We start from the raw sequence: 16,775 nt of genomic DNA, 5'->3' as shown, positions 1-16,775 counted from the left end.
CCCAACCGTCTTTGGATACGGCCTTGATTGAGCTAGATTAGGATTGAATTGCACGGGGATTGATTTAAACGGGAGGTCAGTTATATTAAAACCGATCCTGATAGCTGTTTGTTCTGACTGCATCCCGTTGTTTAGTTCACATTCGTGTTTGTTTATGTTATGTTGCTTTTTTTCCTTTGTTACTTGCTCTTGACCTCCTTTATCTCCTGGTTAAAAGAACTAGATTACTACAGAACGAGTCGTTTTATTAAAATAAATGTTAATTTTCACACATTAATGTTTTATATAGTGAAAGAAATCAAAAATAGCACTTAACAGAATGTCAAATTCGACTTAAGAGAAGAGAAGCAGAGTAGAAGACTTACAAAACTAGAAAAGATTACTGGCAGTATTTTAGACACGTCACCAAATTGGAAATTGCACCACCCAACTTAGTAACGAAGACTAGATATAATCTCCTTTAAATTTCGAACTAAAATAGAATTAAAGAAAAATTGAACAGTTTTATGGCACTTAGAAGAATCCTTGGACATATAAAATCTTAAGAAACTGATTTACCCTGTATTTTGGCAGTAGATGTTATGCAGAGGAGTTTCGATTTTATTTTTATATTTTTCACATGTCCTTACAATCTAAACATTTGATTACCTAATCTAAACAGTAAACTGCATCTCAATTACTCTAAGAAATTATATTCCATATAAAGTTGAATGTAAGAGTAAGTAAAAGCAAGTAAGTTCATAGTTATATTTCAAATGTTCGAAGGCTACTTACCCGGTAAGGCAAATAAACTTCATCAGACGGTTTCTATCCACCCCAATATACGGGGACCGTCACCTTTATGAACCTTCTTGTCCTTAAATTGTCACAAGGCACGATTTTGCATATCACTGTTATGAGCTTGGTTGTGGTACTGAAGTAGCCTCATTACAGTTTTGCTGATATCAGCGGCCTAGTGGTTTGATGAAATAAATCAACTGCTGCCAGGACTTGTGTGATCAATCTTACTGCATCAATTTGACTACAAACTGACTTGCCTGGAGTTTTACGAATAGATAAAAGGGAAAAAAGAATGGCTGAAAAAGGTGAAATCTTCTATAAAACACTAGTTGTATTATGATTGCTTATATTTGTAGAAACATGATCCTTGCAGTTGCTTGGGGAACAATATGATCAACTTTAAGTAATTCACAAATTATTCTCATTCCAGTATAACCGAAATGAATTATCATTTTATTATCCTAGAATGGTGTAAAACTAGGGATTGATCTCGAAAGTAATTCCCTGGAGATTGGAAATGGATTCATTCACTGTATAGGATTCAGTAAGTTCACCATAAGAATGACATAAAAGAACCAAACTGGAAAATGAAAACAATGCTTAAGACGTGTTGGGCGTTATTACCAATACATAAGCAATGTGAAGAATATCCAAGTTCTATTTTTCACAATGACTATGCACTTTAATCAATTCTCAAATCAATCAATTTGCCTATAACATATGACACGTTCCGATATTATTATCTATGGTAAGCAGGCTATATATTACATTTAAAAGTAATTAGTCTGAAAATTGAACATAAATCAGTGCCATTTTTATCCTTTCTACCGAAGAATATACATATACACACACATAAATAACGTTTTCAAATGTATAGCCTGAGCATCGAAAATACATTCCAGTAGATTACATTTTGGCTACCCTACAAACTGATTACAGATTGTCCCTGCAAAGCATCTTTCTCAGTATCTGATACTTTTTTTCGAAATTCAATCAAAACATGAGAGGGAATGCCCTTGTGAATCCACTGGTCACATTCACGAATGTGTTTCTACTTCAATGTAGGTAGGAACGAGTGGCCATAAATGAAAAAACAAATGTTTGTGTGTTGCTTGCTCCCAAGACTACTAGATACACAATTTTAAACATTACACCCACATTCGCAAGGTATGACGTTTTTGGCAGAATATACTTTACTTTTGTATTGCATATTATGACAGATTAAGAGAATGATTTCATGCCTAAAAAAAATTTGGCGAATTTTGCAGGACCTTAAATTTCACTGTTATAAAAAATTGGACATACAAATATTCCGGGGAAAAGTTTTGCAAGCCTTCAGAGGGGTTTGTGAATACATCCGAGGATGAAATTCATATCTGTTGTTTGAAATAGCTTATTTAAAAAGGTACTAACAGTAAAGTCTTTTGTCACCACACGTACAACAAAACTTTGCACTAAGAATTGGATAAGGTGTGCCACAGGAGTGGCAGAACTTCGATGGACTTCTTCCTTCAACTTCTTCGTTAGATTTTTCAAATGTGTGTTTTGAAATAAGCCCTAGTTCGCTAATCCCTGATAATATTTGCTTCAGATCGGCTTCCAGGGCAGCAACACGCTGCCTGGAATCTTCATCAAGATGTACTCCTTCAACTAGAAAAAAAAAGAAGAGACATAGGTAACAGAAGCAAAGCTAAGGGTCTGAATATATTCCATATATATATATTTATGTAAACCAAACAGCTTTTGGACCTGTAGGAAATTTAATTCTGAAAATATAGATTTTTTCGCAAGTCCTCATTTCTCGCTAGATGGACACCCAATTGGACTAGACTATCGCCACCGAAAAAATCACTTTTTTTCATCTAACTGACGCAAAAAGAACCGTTTGAACAGATTTCAAACATACAGTCAAATTTTTTATTTTGCCAGCGGTTCTAGCGTAATGCCAGTTTTTAATTGGAGTAATTTATATTGTTCAAAAAATAGTTTTTAGTGGCTGGGGAAAAATTTTCCTATGCGCCTTTTACTCTGAAATTAAGAATACAAAAAGATATTTCTTAGCAATCACAATTTTTATGTTTAAGACAAAGACATTTTCTTAATATAGCACAAAAATAGTACATGAGAAAAGAAACTGGTTAAATGTTCAAATTCTGCGTAAATAGCGACATTTCAAAAGCTGTTAGAATGCGTTATTATAAGTAGTCATTTTGGTTGCTTTTTTTCGCAGGTCCAACAGAAATCTTAGAAAAAGTGTTGCACGAAAATATTTAGAACACAATAAATCCTTATTGCATTCTTTATTTCAGTTTAAAAAGCTGCTTTAGGTATCCTTTCTAAGCAACTATAAACATTAAAAGATTTAAAGTCCCATCCCCCCGAAAAATTGGGGGATGTAGAGAAGCAGTATATTTCCGGTCCTCCACCGACGTGTGTTCAGATCTATACCTCATTATTCTAATGATGTGTCCCTGTGTCCCGGTCGTCATTTATATTCCCTGTGTCCCGGTCGTCATTTGTGTCCCGGTGTCCCAGTTTGTAATTTCTCTTTGAGTGTCCCGGTCGTCATTTATATTCCCTGTGTCCCGGTGTCCCGGTCGTCATTTTTGTCCCGGTGTCCCGGTCTGTAATTTCTATTCGAACAATCCCTGTGTCCCGGTCGTCATTTATATATCCCGCCTGTGCCCCCGGCGTCTTTTTACCTTTTTTCTTTTTTCAGTTTTCTTTTTCTTCTTTATTTTTCAGCGTCACTATGAAGTACATATCGACGAACCTTTGTTTTTTTTAACTTAAATCTGGTAGGCATTGATGACCTTATCCAAGTCAAAATCCCAAACCCAATCATCATCGCTATCATTTTCAGTTTTGATATGTTTTGACTCTCGCTGTCCAGGTGGATTTTCATCTAACTGCGCGGTTTTGCGTTCTTTAGCCGCCAGCCTATTTTCTTGCTGTTCTTGTGATTCCCCGGCACGCTTTCTTTTCTTACTTTCTCTATCAGCAGCAAGTTTTTTGGCATAAACTCTTTGAGCAGCTTCCTCGGCTGTTGCCATTGTAGGTTCTTCAGTCATTTTACAATTAAACATTTTTCCGTGAACAAATTTCTTAAATACCGTTAATGACGTCACCGTCATAGCAAAAATGACGACAACTAACTTCCTGACTTCAGCAAGCCTGATTTCTTGCTGTTCTTGTAATTCCTCGGCACGCCTTCTTTTTTCACTTTCTCTTTTAGCAGCAAGTCTGCTTCCGCGTTGCTCTGGTAGTTCCTCGGCACGCTTTCTGTTCTTTCTTTCTCTATCAGCCTCAAGCCTGTTTCCTTGCTGTTCTTTTGATTCCTATGCACGCTTTCTGTTCTTTCTTTCTCTATCAGCCTCAAGCCTGTTTCCTTGCTGTTCTTTTGATTCCTCGGCACGCTTTCTGTTCTTTCTTTCTCTATCAGCCTCAAGCCTGTTTCCTTGCTGTTCTTTTGATTCCTCGGCACGCTTTCTTTTCTGACTTTCTCTATCAGCAGCAAGTTTTTTGGCATAGACTCTTTGAGCATCTTCATCGGCTTTTGCCATTGTAAGTTCATCAGTCATTTTAAACTTAAACATTAATAGATTTCTACGTGAACATATGTCTTAAATATCTTGAATGACGTCACCGTCGTAGCAAAAATGACGACAACTAACTTGATGACGTCAGTCAACACAGAAACATGACGTCACCTGACAGACAGACAGACACACAGACAGACAACTTATTTTTATATATATAGATATATATATATCCTTCTGTTTACCTCAGATTTTGTCCACCCTTGTTTTTAAAAAGAATAAAAATATTGCAACTTTCACTCTGACATCTGATAGAGAAAAGGAAGACTGCGCGAAACACAAAGCTCTGAGGGACGAGAAATTCGAAGAGACAAAAACAGAGACAAAGACAAAGATTAAAACAGAGACAAAGATACAGTACGGATTTGCAAAAGGTGATTTCGTTGCTAATCATGTATAGTAAAAAAGAAGTCTTTTTCTTGTTGCACCTTGTCATGACGCACCTGATATTGGTAGCTCGTATCACAAGGTTGTCAGGATGGAATGTGATGTGAAGCGGTTTTGTTCTATGCCGATAAATGTTGTGTGCAGAATAAAAACGTGGCCCTTTACAGTGAGTTTATGATACATGTGAAGGTGGTGCCTGAATTTGGGAGGTGGGCCTGATAGCACTGTCAGTAAAATCTAGTGAAGGGTCACATCAATATGGCTACGAAATGCGCTTTGAATTGAAAACAAAATATAAGAGGTTGCATAACAAAGCCGCAAGAATTTGCTTAGACGATATTCGACAATGGCATTCTATTAGATCTCTATCCCTGGTGATGAAAAAAGTTGGAGTCACAATCGAAAAATTCTCTCAAGTGAAATTTGACCGCAGTGAACCATCCTAGTTGTTCAACACATAACCAGATAGCGAAGAGAAGTCTTTAAATTTTGTGCTGAAAACATGTAAAAAAGTGATTAAAGAGGGCAAGTATCCCCTGACTGAAAGGATAAACTGAGTGCGGGGTGAAGCCTAAGACAGAAGGTGCAATATTGGCATAGCCTAAACCTTTTATGCCAGGAAATCGCAGGATTTTTCGGAATCTGGTACCCATTCCGTTGACTTACTGAAGAGTGTGGGGTACTGACTTCTAATTATTCTTTTTTTTTGTGTTCTGAGATTATTTTTCTCTTATCTTCTAAATACATAATTGAATCTCAGTATTTTGTCTGAATGGTAAAAATGCGTATTTGCGATTCTACGTAGTTTTATCCGAGAGGGTTTATACAAGAACAAGAGGCACACAAGTAGCAAAACTCGAGCATGACATTTAGCAGCGTCAGCAGACTTTTGAACTTATTTCAATTGCATGACTGGAAAGAATACTGTCTAAAACTAATCCTAAAAACTTTTCCAATAAATCCTGTGCTGCAAAGTGGGTGGGAAAAGTGGCTGAAGACGGTTTTCTCAAAATAATGAAAAGTGTATACGCGTTTTAACATTCGGACGGCCGAACTGTCCTCCGCTATTCCCGGAAAAGAGGATAATATCTGCGGAAACCGCAGCATATAATAATTTTACAAGTATGCAGGTTCTGCAGCAGTAGTAAAATGGAGGGTCTATAAAACAGCAAAAGAATATGCGTTGTAAAAAAAAAGAAGAAAGAATAAAAGATCCAAAAATCTAACCTTAAGGTTAGCTGGTAAAAAGTAGATATGACATAAGCATTAGAAGCAGTAAGAAAAATCACTACAAGTAGCAAAAAATAAAATAACAACAAATTTAAGCAAAGACAGAAGTCTCTTTTGAACTCATTTTTGGCGATGAAAAATTGAGATTATAGGTTGATTCTTATTTCCTATCTCAGCGCATACGAATCAAAACTCCATTATCTTCCTTGTCAGTTTAATATTTTTTTCTTTTGTTGCAAGAGATTAATTTGTTATTTCGCTCTGTGTCTTTGGTATGCAGACATTAGATGTTCTTGATTTTTCTTAAACCTGGGGTGCGGACAATTACCGTTTATGGTAACTATTTTCAGCATTATTTACGTTTCAAAACACCTGATAATAAAGAAAATGTTATCATCTCTTTATGTGAAAGAGCTTAACCATATAAAGCATGAGTGTTGATAGAAAATTTCCCGGGGGGAGGGGAGGGCAAGGTCTACCAGAAGCTTAAATTTTACCAAGATCTAAATGGGGACATAACATGTAAGTAAATCTAATTAGATAAAATAACAACACTTTCATTCCCTAAAAATTCAACCGTAAGCGACCTGTTGATTCCCAGTGAGAGCTACAGCTTCAAAGGGAAACTACACCTTCTTGAACTGTCTGGTGCAATTATTTTTTAGTGCTTTTTTCCGATTTTCACATTCTTTTCTCTTTTTTTCCAAAGCCGAACCATGTTAATTAACCTACGACTTGTTAAAGAAAACAAACCTAAATTACTTCTAACTACTAAACTACTTGTATGCTTACTTATTCCTCTTATGATTTCCTAATTGCACTGTTTCTAGCCTATATCCCTTCGCATATCCCCAAACCTCAGATCCCAAGTGCATCACACATAAAGTTTTAGCTCTGAATACCTTTTAACTACTTGAATCTTTTTAATATCCCTAAGCTGACTTCTTAATACCCTAAATTACAACATGCCTTACCTTTTTCGATCCTACTTTCTATAAGGCTACTCAATAAATTTCCTTTCGCCTTAAACTTAACACCTAAATATGACCAGTCCTCCACTAATCTTTCCCTTCTACCCTTAAAACTAGGCTTAACATCCTCCTCAAGCCTACCCCATTTACAGAACACTAACACTACGGTTTTATCCGCTTTAAGTTGAACCTTTTTCCTATCCAAATAATCACCTAAAATATCAAGTAATTTTTGAAGGTTCCTTTGTGAATTAAATAAAAAAAAACAAGTTTTTTTTTAACGGAAAGTAAGGAGCGACATTAAACCTTAAAACGAACAGAAATTACTTCATATATGAAAGGGGCTGCTTCCTCATCAACGCCCCGCTCTTTACGCTAAAGTTTGACTCTTTCTCTTAACTCGACTTTTTAAAACAGTAAAAAACTTTAGCGTAAAGAGCGGGGCGTTGATGAGGAAGCAGCCCTTTTCTTATACGAAGTAATTTCTATTCGTTTTAAGGTTTAATGTCGCTCCTTACTTTCCCTTAAAAAAACTTGTTTTTTTATTTAATTTCTGAGCGTTTTTGAATCAATGCATGTTTTGATTTTGGCTCTCCAAATCACGGTCTGCTCTCCGCAGATGAATAATTAAAACGAAATTTGCATATTTTTTTATTTTTTTTTGTTAAATGGATTTCTCATAGTTTTGATTGAATGATTTTGAGAAAAAAGGAGCGGGGGAGGAGGCCTACTTGCCCTCCAATTTTTCGGTTACTTAAAAAGGCAACTAGAACTTTTAATTTTTTACGAATGTTTTTATTAGTAAAAGATATACGTAACTTACAAATTAGCTTACGTAACGAACTTTTGCATTCTCATGTTTTTATTGCTTATATGAAGGGGTTCACCCCCTCACTTTTTACACTAAAGCTTAAATTTTGTCCCAATTTCTTAAAAATCAACCCTGAATCACAAAAGCCGTAGAATAAATAGTCGAAATTACTAAAAATACTTTAGCGTAAAGAGCGAGGTATTAGGAGGAGGTGAACCCCTCATATGCGTAATAATTTCTGTTCTTTTTAAGTTTTAATGCTTCTCCTCACTTTCAGTTGAAAAAAAACTTTTCATATTTATTTTTTCATTGGTTTTTTTAAATAGTGCTAGAAAATCCTGCGCTCCCTTCATGAAAATTTTCTTCCCCTATGACAAATTCTTCCAAGGAAAGTTCCCCAACATATCTCCCTCTTATCAACCCCCCCACAAACCTAAAAATCCCCCTGAAAACGTCTGTACACTTCCAAATAACCATCACTATATGTAAGCACTGGTCAAAGTTTGTAACTTGTGGCCCCTCCCACGGGGACTGTGAGGGAGTAAGTCGTCCCCAAAGAAATAGTTATAAGGTTTTTTGACTACATTGAATAAAATGGCTATCTCAGAATTTTGATTTCGTGACTTTGGAAAAATAATTAGCGTGGGAGGGGGCCTAGGTGCCCTCCTATTTTTTTGGTCACTTAAAAAGAGCACTAGAACTTTTCATTTTCGTTACAATGAGCTCTCTCGCAAGATTATAGGACCACTGGGTCGATACCATCACCCCTGGAAAAAAAAAACAAATAAACACGCATCCGTGATCTGCCTTCTGGCAAAAAATACAAAATTCCACATTTTTGTAGATAGGAGCTTGAAACTTCTACAAGAGGGTTCTCTGATACGCTGAATCTCATGGTGTGATGTTCGTTAAGATTCTGTGACTTTTAGGGGTTGTTTTCCCCTAGTTTTTAAAATAAGGCAAATTTTCTCAGGCTCGTAAATTTTGATGGGTAAGACTAAACTTGATTAAACTTATATATTTAAAATCAGCATTAAAATGCGATTCTTTTGATGTAGCTATTGATATCAAAATTCCATTTTTTAGAGTTTTGGTTACTATTGAGCCGGGTCGCTCCTTACTACAGTTCGTTCGCACGAACTGTTTGATCGGCAACCAAAACAATATCATCTGCGAGCAACATCATGAAAATGAATACAGTATATAAATTCACCATCGGCATCTCCTTCTTTTCCATAAACGCCACTACAGAATTTATAAACAGGGCGAATAATTTAGGAGACAGTGTGCAACACCGTTTAACACCTTTATATCCTCCAACTACCCATTTTTGTAGAAGTACCAACAAAAAAAAACGGTTATTCTTTTTCAGATTCTTCTTCTGGTTATAAAAGTTGTCTCGTTATGTTTATAGATGTGCCCATTTTCATTTTCGCCAGATTCTCTTGTCCTCACAATCATGTTTTAACACGGTACTCTCTGTGTTCACAACCTCTTTATTTTCTGTGTGGTTATGTTATTCTTAGTTTTTATTTTTCTTATGTAATGTAAGATAAAAGAACTCTTATAAGATATCATATCTTCCCCGCCGGGCTATTCTTCTTTTCTCAAATAGTTAGTCGGGGCTAGGAATTCAAGTAGAAGAAAGATTAATAAAAAAGAAAAATTTTATACAGAGGAACCAAACCGAAAAAAGGTCTGAAAATTTTTATGTTTATTTATTATTACTGTTATTTTGAACTTCTTAAAGTGTCGCTTACCTAAATTATTCATACCTTCATTATCCAATTTAGAGCGAGCTTTTTGCCCAGGTTGAGTCTCCAAGGTAAGTGTTTCTTTTCTTGAAGTCTTTGCCATTAAAGACTTTCTCGGTGGTGGATTAGGCGGCGTTTCTTGCTTAAAAATTGCAGCAGTACGAGGATATACAGGTTTAGGGGTCACCGGGGTCTTCTCCGAACTATCAACTTTACGAACTCCATTCGTAAAAGAGGAGGGGCTTTCGGCAAGTACGACACGTTCTTTAGAAGCTTGGGATGACCGACTTCTTACAACAGGTTGTCTATAGCCAACTTGTATTTCTGAATCTTGGACCCCTGAATTGCTTCGTGAATAAATAGGCCGTGGAATCGACGTTGACCGTTTCATGGATGCTTCTGAGTCGGTACTGTCTTTACGACTCAACAATCTGTCCTCAATTTTAAAAGAGGAAGTATAATTAGAGCGAAGAGATTTCTGTTGTAGAGTAAAGCCTTTACTTGAAGGTGTTCTTGAAATTCTACCAGGTACTTCCGCTCTTTCTGGTAAAACAGGAAAGGAATTTGTCTGAACGATCGTTGCTACAACTGGTTGCTCATCTTCTTTTACCTCGGTAGTAGTTCGAACATCTTTGCTAGTGTCTTTCTGATCTACCTTGTTTGAATCACCGTCAGCCTGAGACTTTGCTCCAAATTTGTAGTTTGCAACAGAATCAAGTAGCTCTTCCATTTGCTTTTGTGCAGATAAATAAGGGTCGTAGGCATTTTTCATTGACCTAAAAGACAAAAACATTATTTTAGGTATTTAGCTAATTTCATTCCAGACCGAATTTCATTCCAAAAAGTCTCTTTTACCACATGTAAGATAATGTGAGCTGCATCTACTTGGTAAAGAGAGAGAACATTTGAAGATTAATGGTACAATCTTCCTTTCGAACACAGACAAAGGTTCCTTAGAAGGCTTAAGTACTGAAATACTTTCTGAAAGGGAATACCATGTAGTTTCTTTTTAAAATATTAGAGCAATACAACTAGTGTTGCCACATCTGTGGTGGTAACTTAGTTAAAAGATTTTGGCACCTTGTGACCCCGTAGCGGAAAGACCCGCACCTAAAAGTTTTGGGACTACGTTTCAAATCTGCCAGTCACTAACTTTACCGTAGAAGATTAGAGACCTTTGAGATAAATAGCCAAGATACTGACATCTCTTAAAGTGTTATGTAAAACCCCACGTATACGCCGTCATTATGTAACATCTCACTTGTGTGTCCTCCTCAGTTACAAGCGGGGGTTCTCCATGGGGCCCCAGAAAGAAAAACAAGTCACATGTGAATGCGTGATCCTTAAAATCAGTAAACATTCCCTATTAATTAAGAACTAAAGAAATCTTGAAAGGTCTTGAAGAAAAATGTCTTGAAAAATGTCTTGAAGAAAACGTCTAATAAAATTCCTTGGAATATCTTGTAAAACATCTTGAAGGAAGATGTCTTAATGAAACTCCCCCCGTTTGAAAAACGGACTCTAACATTCCCTATTAAGTAACATCCAAAGAAATTCTGATTTAGTGGGGACCTGAAGGTTTCTCCCTACAACCTTAGATTTTTTTTAAACACTCTCTATCATGTAACAAGCAAGCATAACATGCAAAAGTAAACATTGCCTATGACGTAATAGGCATCTGCTAGCTGTCATGGAATGGTGAGACGGGGATGACCTTAAAAGCTGGGGCTGTCATGGAATGGAGGGATATGGCTGTCATGGAAGGTATTATGGCTATATTACTAAAATTGCACATTTTTTGTGGGCATGTTTAAGAGGGGGAGGGGGGGGGGTAAAGCCTACATTTCTAGCCATGTTTAAATAAGAACTCGTATTGACTTCTTTGGTATCATCAAATAAGTTGTACAAGGATCTTTTTGTAAGGTTTATTACATATATTTACAAAACCTAAAAATTGACAACAATTGATTTTAAAAAAAAGATATTTTTCTGATGGAAGCAAACAGCAAAGATTCAAAAAGAACAAAAATAATTGCTTCATAGTTTATGCAATATTATATATACGAAAACAGTATATACAAACTAACTCGTGATGGTTCGCTATGTTTATAAAATTCTGAAAAACTAATTCTTTGCTGAAAACTGAGCTTGGTTGAGTTTTTTAGAGAATTTAAACTTTTATGTTAAAACTTATTGGTATCATGGCCGGTGAAAGACTGTTGATAACTTTATAAATTAGTGTTTTATTTTCTTCTTGGGTACTTAAGGACCTTTCAACTCCTAAACTTGTGGTTTTCAACAGATTTGTGTTTTCATTATAAAGCTGGTTCTAGAGGTGTTTCTAGCTGTGTTGTATAAACTGCAAAGCAGCAATTTTGTTCATTTGAATTTTCAACTCCGATATTTAATTCCATCAGAAGAAGGGTTCTTTAAATAATACCTCCCACAGGACTATAGTTTAATCATTTGTCCAAGGAATGGTTTTAATTTTTCTTCGTTAAGAAAAAGATCTGTGTTTTTTAGAGTTTTTGGTATTAATTGTTTTTTCAATTCTGTAATAAATCTTTTTTATACAATATTTAAAAAGATACTAAATTCAATTGGATGGAAAACCAGAAAATATGGAAAAATCATTCCATGAGTAGGTAAATAGGTGGAGCCACCAGTTGAATGGACAAAATAATGCCTTTACATAGTAATAACCCTTCAAGCCACATATTAGAATAGAGCGAAGAAAAGCTGACACAGCCTTAGTAGCAAAATATGGAAAAAAAACTACGGTGTGGGCATAAAAGAATAATCACATGACAATCATCAAGACTCAATCTATCGGAAATCGATTGTAAATTGTTACATCCATAATGTAATTGGATGAACCCCAAATAAGGTTGAACAAAGGGTACTATATACTAAAATATATTCTCTGAATGTAGCAGTAAATCTAGCACTAGGAAGCGTCATTTAAGGAAATCCTATAATCATCAAATAACTGTATTTTCACGAAGTCAGAAACAAAATAAAAAAAAAAAAATCGAAAAGTTTTTTCTGTATTCGCCGGTAATCTGAATAAATATCGTTTTTAATGTCTTGTTGAAGCTTTAATAAGATTATCAATCTCCTTAGTGCGGTTACTACATTGTTCATACAATCCAGATCCTGCATGCATTACTACACTGTTCGTCTGATTGCCAAGAAACTTCAAGATATACGTGCTTGCAAAGGTTTTAGGTATTAATCCCCCATGGCCATTTTAATACCTTTTATGCTGACTGAAATTAGAGATCCCTAAATACAAATATTTGACAGTTCCTTTCGTCCAAATGTCACATTCTTTACATTTCTGGATATTAATTATCCAACAGCGCCCGACGGTAATCAAAACGGGTAGCCTAATTTTTCAATTATTCTACTTTTAAATCTAAAAATACGATCGTTATCTTATATGTGATGACGGGAAACTTGCGCAGGAGAAAATTGTTGGGGGGAATTTCCCAAGGGATGAATTACCAGGGGAATTTTCTTGGTGGGACGTTTTTCCGTGGACAAGGAGTTTTTCGCAGGGGGTTAATTTCCAAAGGAAAGAATTGTTCGCTGGCGTAATTTTTCAAATACTTTTAAATTTAAAAGTACGCGGGAATTTTTCATGGGAGGATGTAACTTTCCTTGAATTGTCTTTCCTTTGAGACTGCGGGAACGCGTAAAGTGTAATTTAGCATTTTATATGTCTAACTACGTGGAAAGATTAGCCAAATTAGAAGCAACAACAAAACAAAATGATTGTGCAGCCATGAAAAGAACAAGCTTAACCGTGGATCAAATAAAATATGTGCTAAACATAAAAAGTCTTGTGGTGCCGTAGTGAAAAACCTTACTGGATGTTTTTATTTGAAAGGTATTCCATGGACAAAGAAGTTCTGAGAAGCAATGGATTATCATAAGTTGTACTGAAACCAGTATCATCTTGACTACTTTCATCAAAACTCGTACCAAACATGCTACCAAAATCGCACGCAAATTTGACTTTACGTTTTAGCTGATTTGCGAAGTCGAAGTTTCTGAAATTAGTAATTACAAGGTATTCAGTTTGACTTGGAAGTCAAATTTTCTGAAACTAGTAATTTCAAGGTATTCACTTTGACTTGGATAACGATCCTTCTCTGTTTAGGTAGAATTGATGTAAGTGGAAATTGTAATTTTTTGCTCTACACTATTTCCTCTATTTTCAACCAAAGAGACGACAAAGAGAGGGGTCTTAGGAGAATCTAGCTACGGGACTATTATCCAGGGCTGTGAAGTAGGAGTCGTGGAGTTGCAATCAGGGTTTTAGTAAATTTTTGCTGAATGGAGTCATAATGGAGAAATAATATAGGACCCTTTAGAGTTAGAGTTATGGAAACATAGAAATGCTAGATTCAAGACAAGTACTCTTAAATACTGCTAAAACATGGCAATAATAAACACAATTAATAGTGTAGGTTACTTACAGTGAATAATATTTTTTTTAAACTAAAAAATGTATTTACGGAGAAACTTGAAAACTGAATATTTGCTGTAAATTATCAAGTTGCAACTGTCTCCTCCAGATCCCAGTTTGCAACCCCCCAGAACCCCCCCCCCCTGTAATTTATTTACTTCAAAATCTTGTCAAAACTAAGCCGGCATAATTCAAGCATCCAGGGGAACTGGTCATTTTTCTTTAGTATATCTTTGCCTTTAAGGTACTATATGCCTCCTTTTTCATCTTTCACTGTCATTTTCACTTGATTTGGGAAAATTGGCTCAAACTCCCCCCCCCCCCCAAGGATTTTTGACAAAATTACGCCAGTGCTTGCATGGCTTTCAATTCAAATTGACTGCAAATTTTCAAAGAGTTCGTGGCACCAAACGGAGCGACCCGGCTCAATAGTAACCGAAACTCTAAAAGCAGAATTTTGATTATACATGAAAAGAATTGTATTTTTATGCTGATTTCAAATATATAAATTTCATCATGTTTCGTCTTAACCATCCAAAGTTACAAGCCTACGAATATTTGCCACATTTTCGAAAAAAAGGGGGAAACAACCCCTAAAAGTCATAGAAACTTAATGAAATTCACACCATCAGATTCAGGGTATTGGAAAACCCTACTATAGAGGTTTCAAGCTCATTTCTGCAAAAATATGGAATGTTGTATTTTGGCCAGAAGAAAGATCACGAATACGTGTTTATCTGTTGTTTTTTTTCTTCCTCGGGTGATTGTATCGACCCAGTGGTCCTAGAATATTGCGAGAGGGCTTTTCAAACAGATATTGAAAGTCCTAGTTCCCTTTTTAAGTGACTAAAAAATTTGAAGGCAACTAGGCCCCCTTCCACGCTCATTTTTTCCCAAAATCTTCCGATTAAAAGTTTGAGATATCCATTTCTTTCATCATAGTCGAAAAATTTAATAATTATGTCTTTGATGATGACTTAATACTCCAATTGACCTTCCGGGGGAAGGGCTTCAAGTTGTGAACTTTGCCCAGTATTTAGATATAGTATTGATTATTGGAAAATATACAGACGTTTTCGGGGGGATTTTTTCTGGTGGATGAGAAGGTTACCTGGGAAGATCTTTCCATGGAGGAATTTTTCATGGGGGAAGGGAATTTTCCATGAGCGGGTGCCGGATTTCCAAGAATAAAAGTAAGGATCAACATTGAAATTTAAAATGAACAGAAATTATTACGGCATATGAGGGGGTTCGCCCCCTTGTCAATACTGGAACAAAATTCGAACTTTAGCATAAAGAGTGAGGTATTGAAGAGGGGGCGAACCCCCTCATATACATAACAAAACACACGAATACAGAAGTTCGTTACGTAAGTTAATTCGTAAGTTACGTATGTTTATTACTAATAAAAACATTCGTAAATAACGTTATAAGTTCGCCCTTTTTAAGTGACCAAAAGAATTTGGAGGGCAACTATGTCCACTGCCCCACCTCCTTTTTTCTCAAAATCGTCCGATTATGATTTCGAAACAGTCATTTAGCCAAAAAATTAAAATAAATATGCAAATTTAGTTTTAATTAGGCATGTACAAGGAGCCAAATTCAAACCGGCATTAATTCATAAACGTTCAGAAATTAAATAAAAAAACAAGGATTTTTAACTGAAAGTAAGGAGCGACATTAAAACTTAAAACGAACTGAAATTATTCCGTATATGAAAGGGGCTGTCCCAACCTTAACGCCTCGCTCTTTACGCTTATGTTCGACTCTTTCTCCTAACTCTACTTTTTAAAATAATAAAAAATTACCACAGACTCAGAGAACAACTCAGGGACGGATAGTTATTGAAAAACGTATTTGTAAGTTGTTCTGAGTATTTATTTAATAACTTTACAAATTAAAAGCACACAGAAATTGAGAGAATCAAAGAAATGCCATGTTCAGCGTTGCATTGAAGTTGTGACAAAAATATTGTCAAAAAATCTAAAATAAATTGGCATCTATTTATGTAATTAGCCTTGTAGTTGATGACGATAAATTCACTATAAGGTGGTTTTAAATTTTAAGGTTTCCAACCCAAACGGCTAACTTTCATACCGATTTTGACCGACAGCCAAAATAGGTTACCGACTCCTGATCTATAGTCTCACATCGTACTTACTAGATTACCTATTGGCTGGCTGAATCTCAGCAACACTCTCATTTCCATAAAATTAGCTACATTCATTCATCAGTTTTTCTAAATCATTTACATCATAATATCATTTTGATTCAGGGAATAAACTGAAGAAAATAGCAACAATAAATTTTAGCTGAAGTTGGGATTTCTAACTGGTAAAAATGTTCGAAGCTTATTTTTCCGGTTCCGATCCACCACCAGCTCAAAATAGCTATTCTTCTGTTTTTTTGTGACATCAAGTCTTTTTGACAAAAGAAGTTGGAGATTTTTTGGGAAGACCGTTGTCCCAAGATCCAGAACTTTAAGCTTCACGCCCCATAATGTAAGTAATTTCGAAGACACCCACTGCCTTTCCATGACGACAAATAAAAGTTTGAATAGTGATAAATCCTTTTATTAGACAGTGATAATAACATGCACAAAATAATTGGATATTTCGATCACATGTACAGTGATCGTCATCAGCAGAAATACCCTAATATCCAGTATATTTTGTGAATGTTATTATCACTGTCTAATAAAAGGATTTATCCTTATTCGAACTTTTATTTATCGCCTAAAGTCCCATAATTATATGACATGGTAATATA

The 16,775-nt window shown here is 35.6% G+C and overlaps 1 protein-coding gene across 7 annotated transcripts in view; it reads right to left on the bottom strand.

Moving 5' to 3' along the window:
• Positions 1–228: 228 nt before the first annotated feature.
• LOC136036160 (uncharacterized) overlaps positions 229–16,775 on the bottom strand; it is a 91,786-nt gene continuing 75,239 nt past the window's right edge. For 2 of the 7 annotated variants that reach the window (XM_065718221.1, XM_065718219.1), the window contains exons 8-10: positions 13,405–13,587; positions 9,539–10,308; positions 2,041–2,430 (exon numbers count right to left, since the gene is read on the bottom strand). In XM_065718221.1, coding sequence (XP_065574293.1) covers positions 2,189–2,430; positions 9,539–10,308; positions 13,405–13,587 — 1,195 coding nt within the window. In that variant the 3' untranslated portion in view covers positions 2,041–2,188. Of the gene's footprint in view, positions 2,431–9,538; positions 10,309–13,404; positions 13,588–16,775 lie in introns of all 7 variants that reach the window. The other 5 variants (XM_065718226.1, XM_065718223.1, XM_065718220.1 and 2 more) reach the window with 4 other exon arrangements.

The sequence above is a fragment of the Artemia franciscana genome, chromosome 15, assembly GCF_032884065.1.
Source record: "Artemia franciscana chromosome 15, ASM3288406v1, whole genome shotgun sequence".
Lineage (NCBI taxonomy): Eukaryota > Metazoa > Arthropoda > Branchiopoda > Anostraca > Artemiidae > Artemia > Artemia franciscana.
The sequence above is the reverse complement of the archived record's forward strand: the minus strand, read 5'-3'. Positions and strand labels throughout refer to the sequence as shown.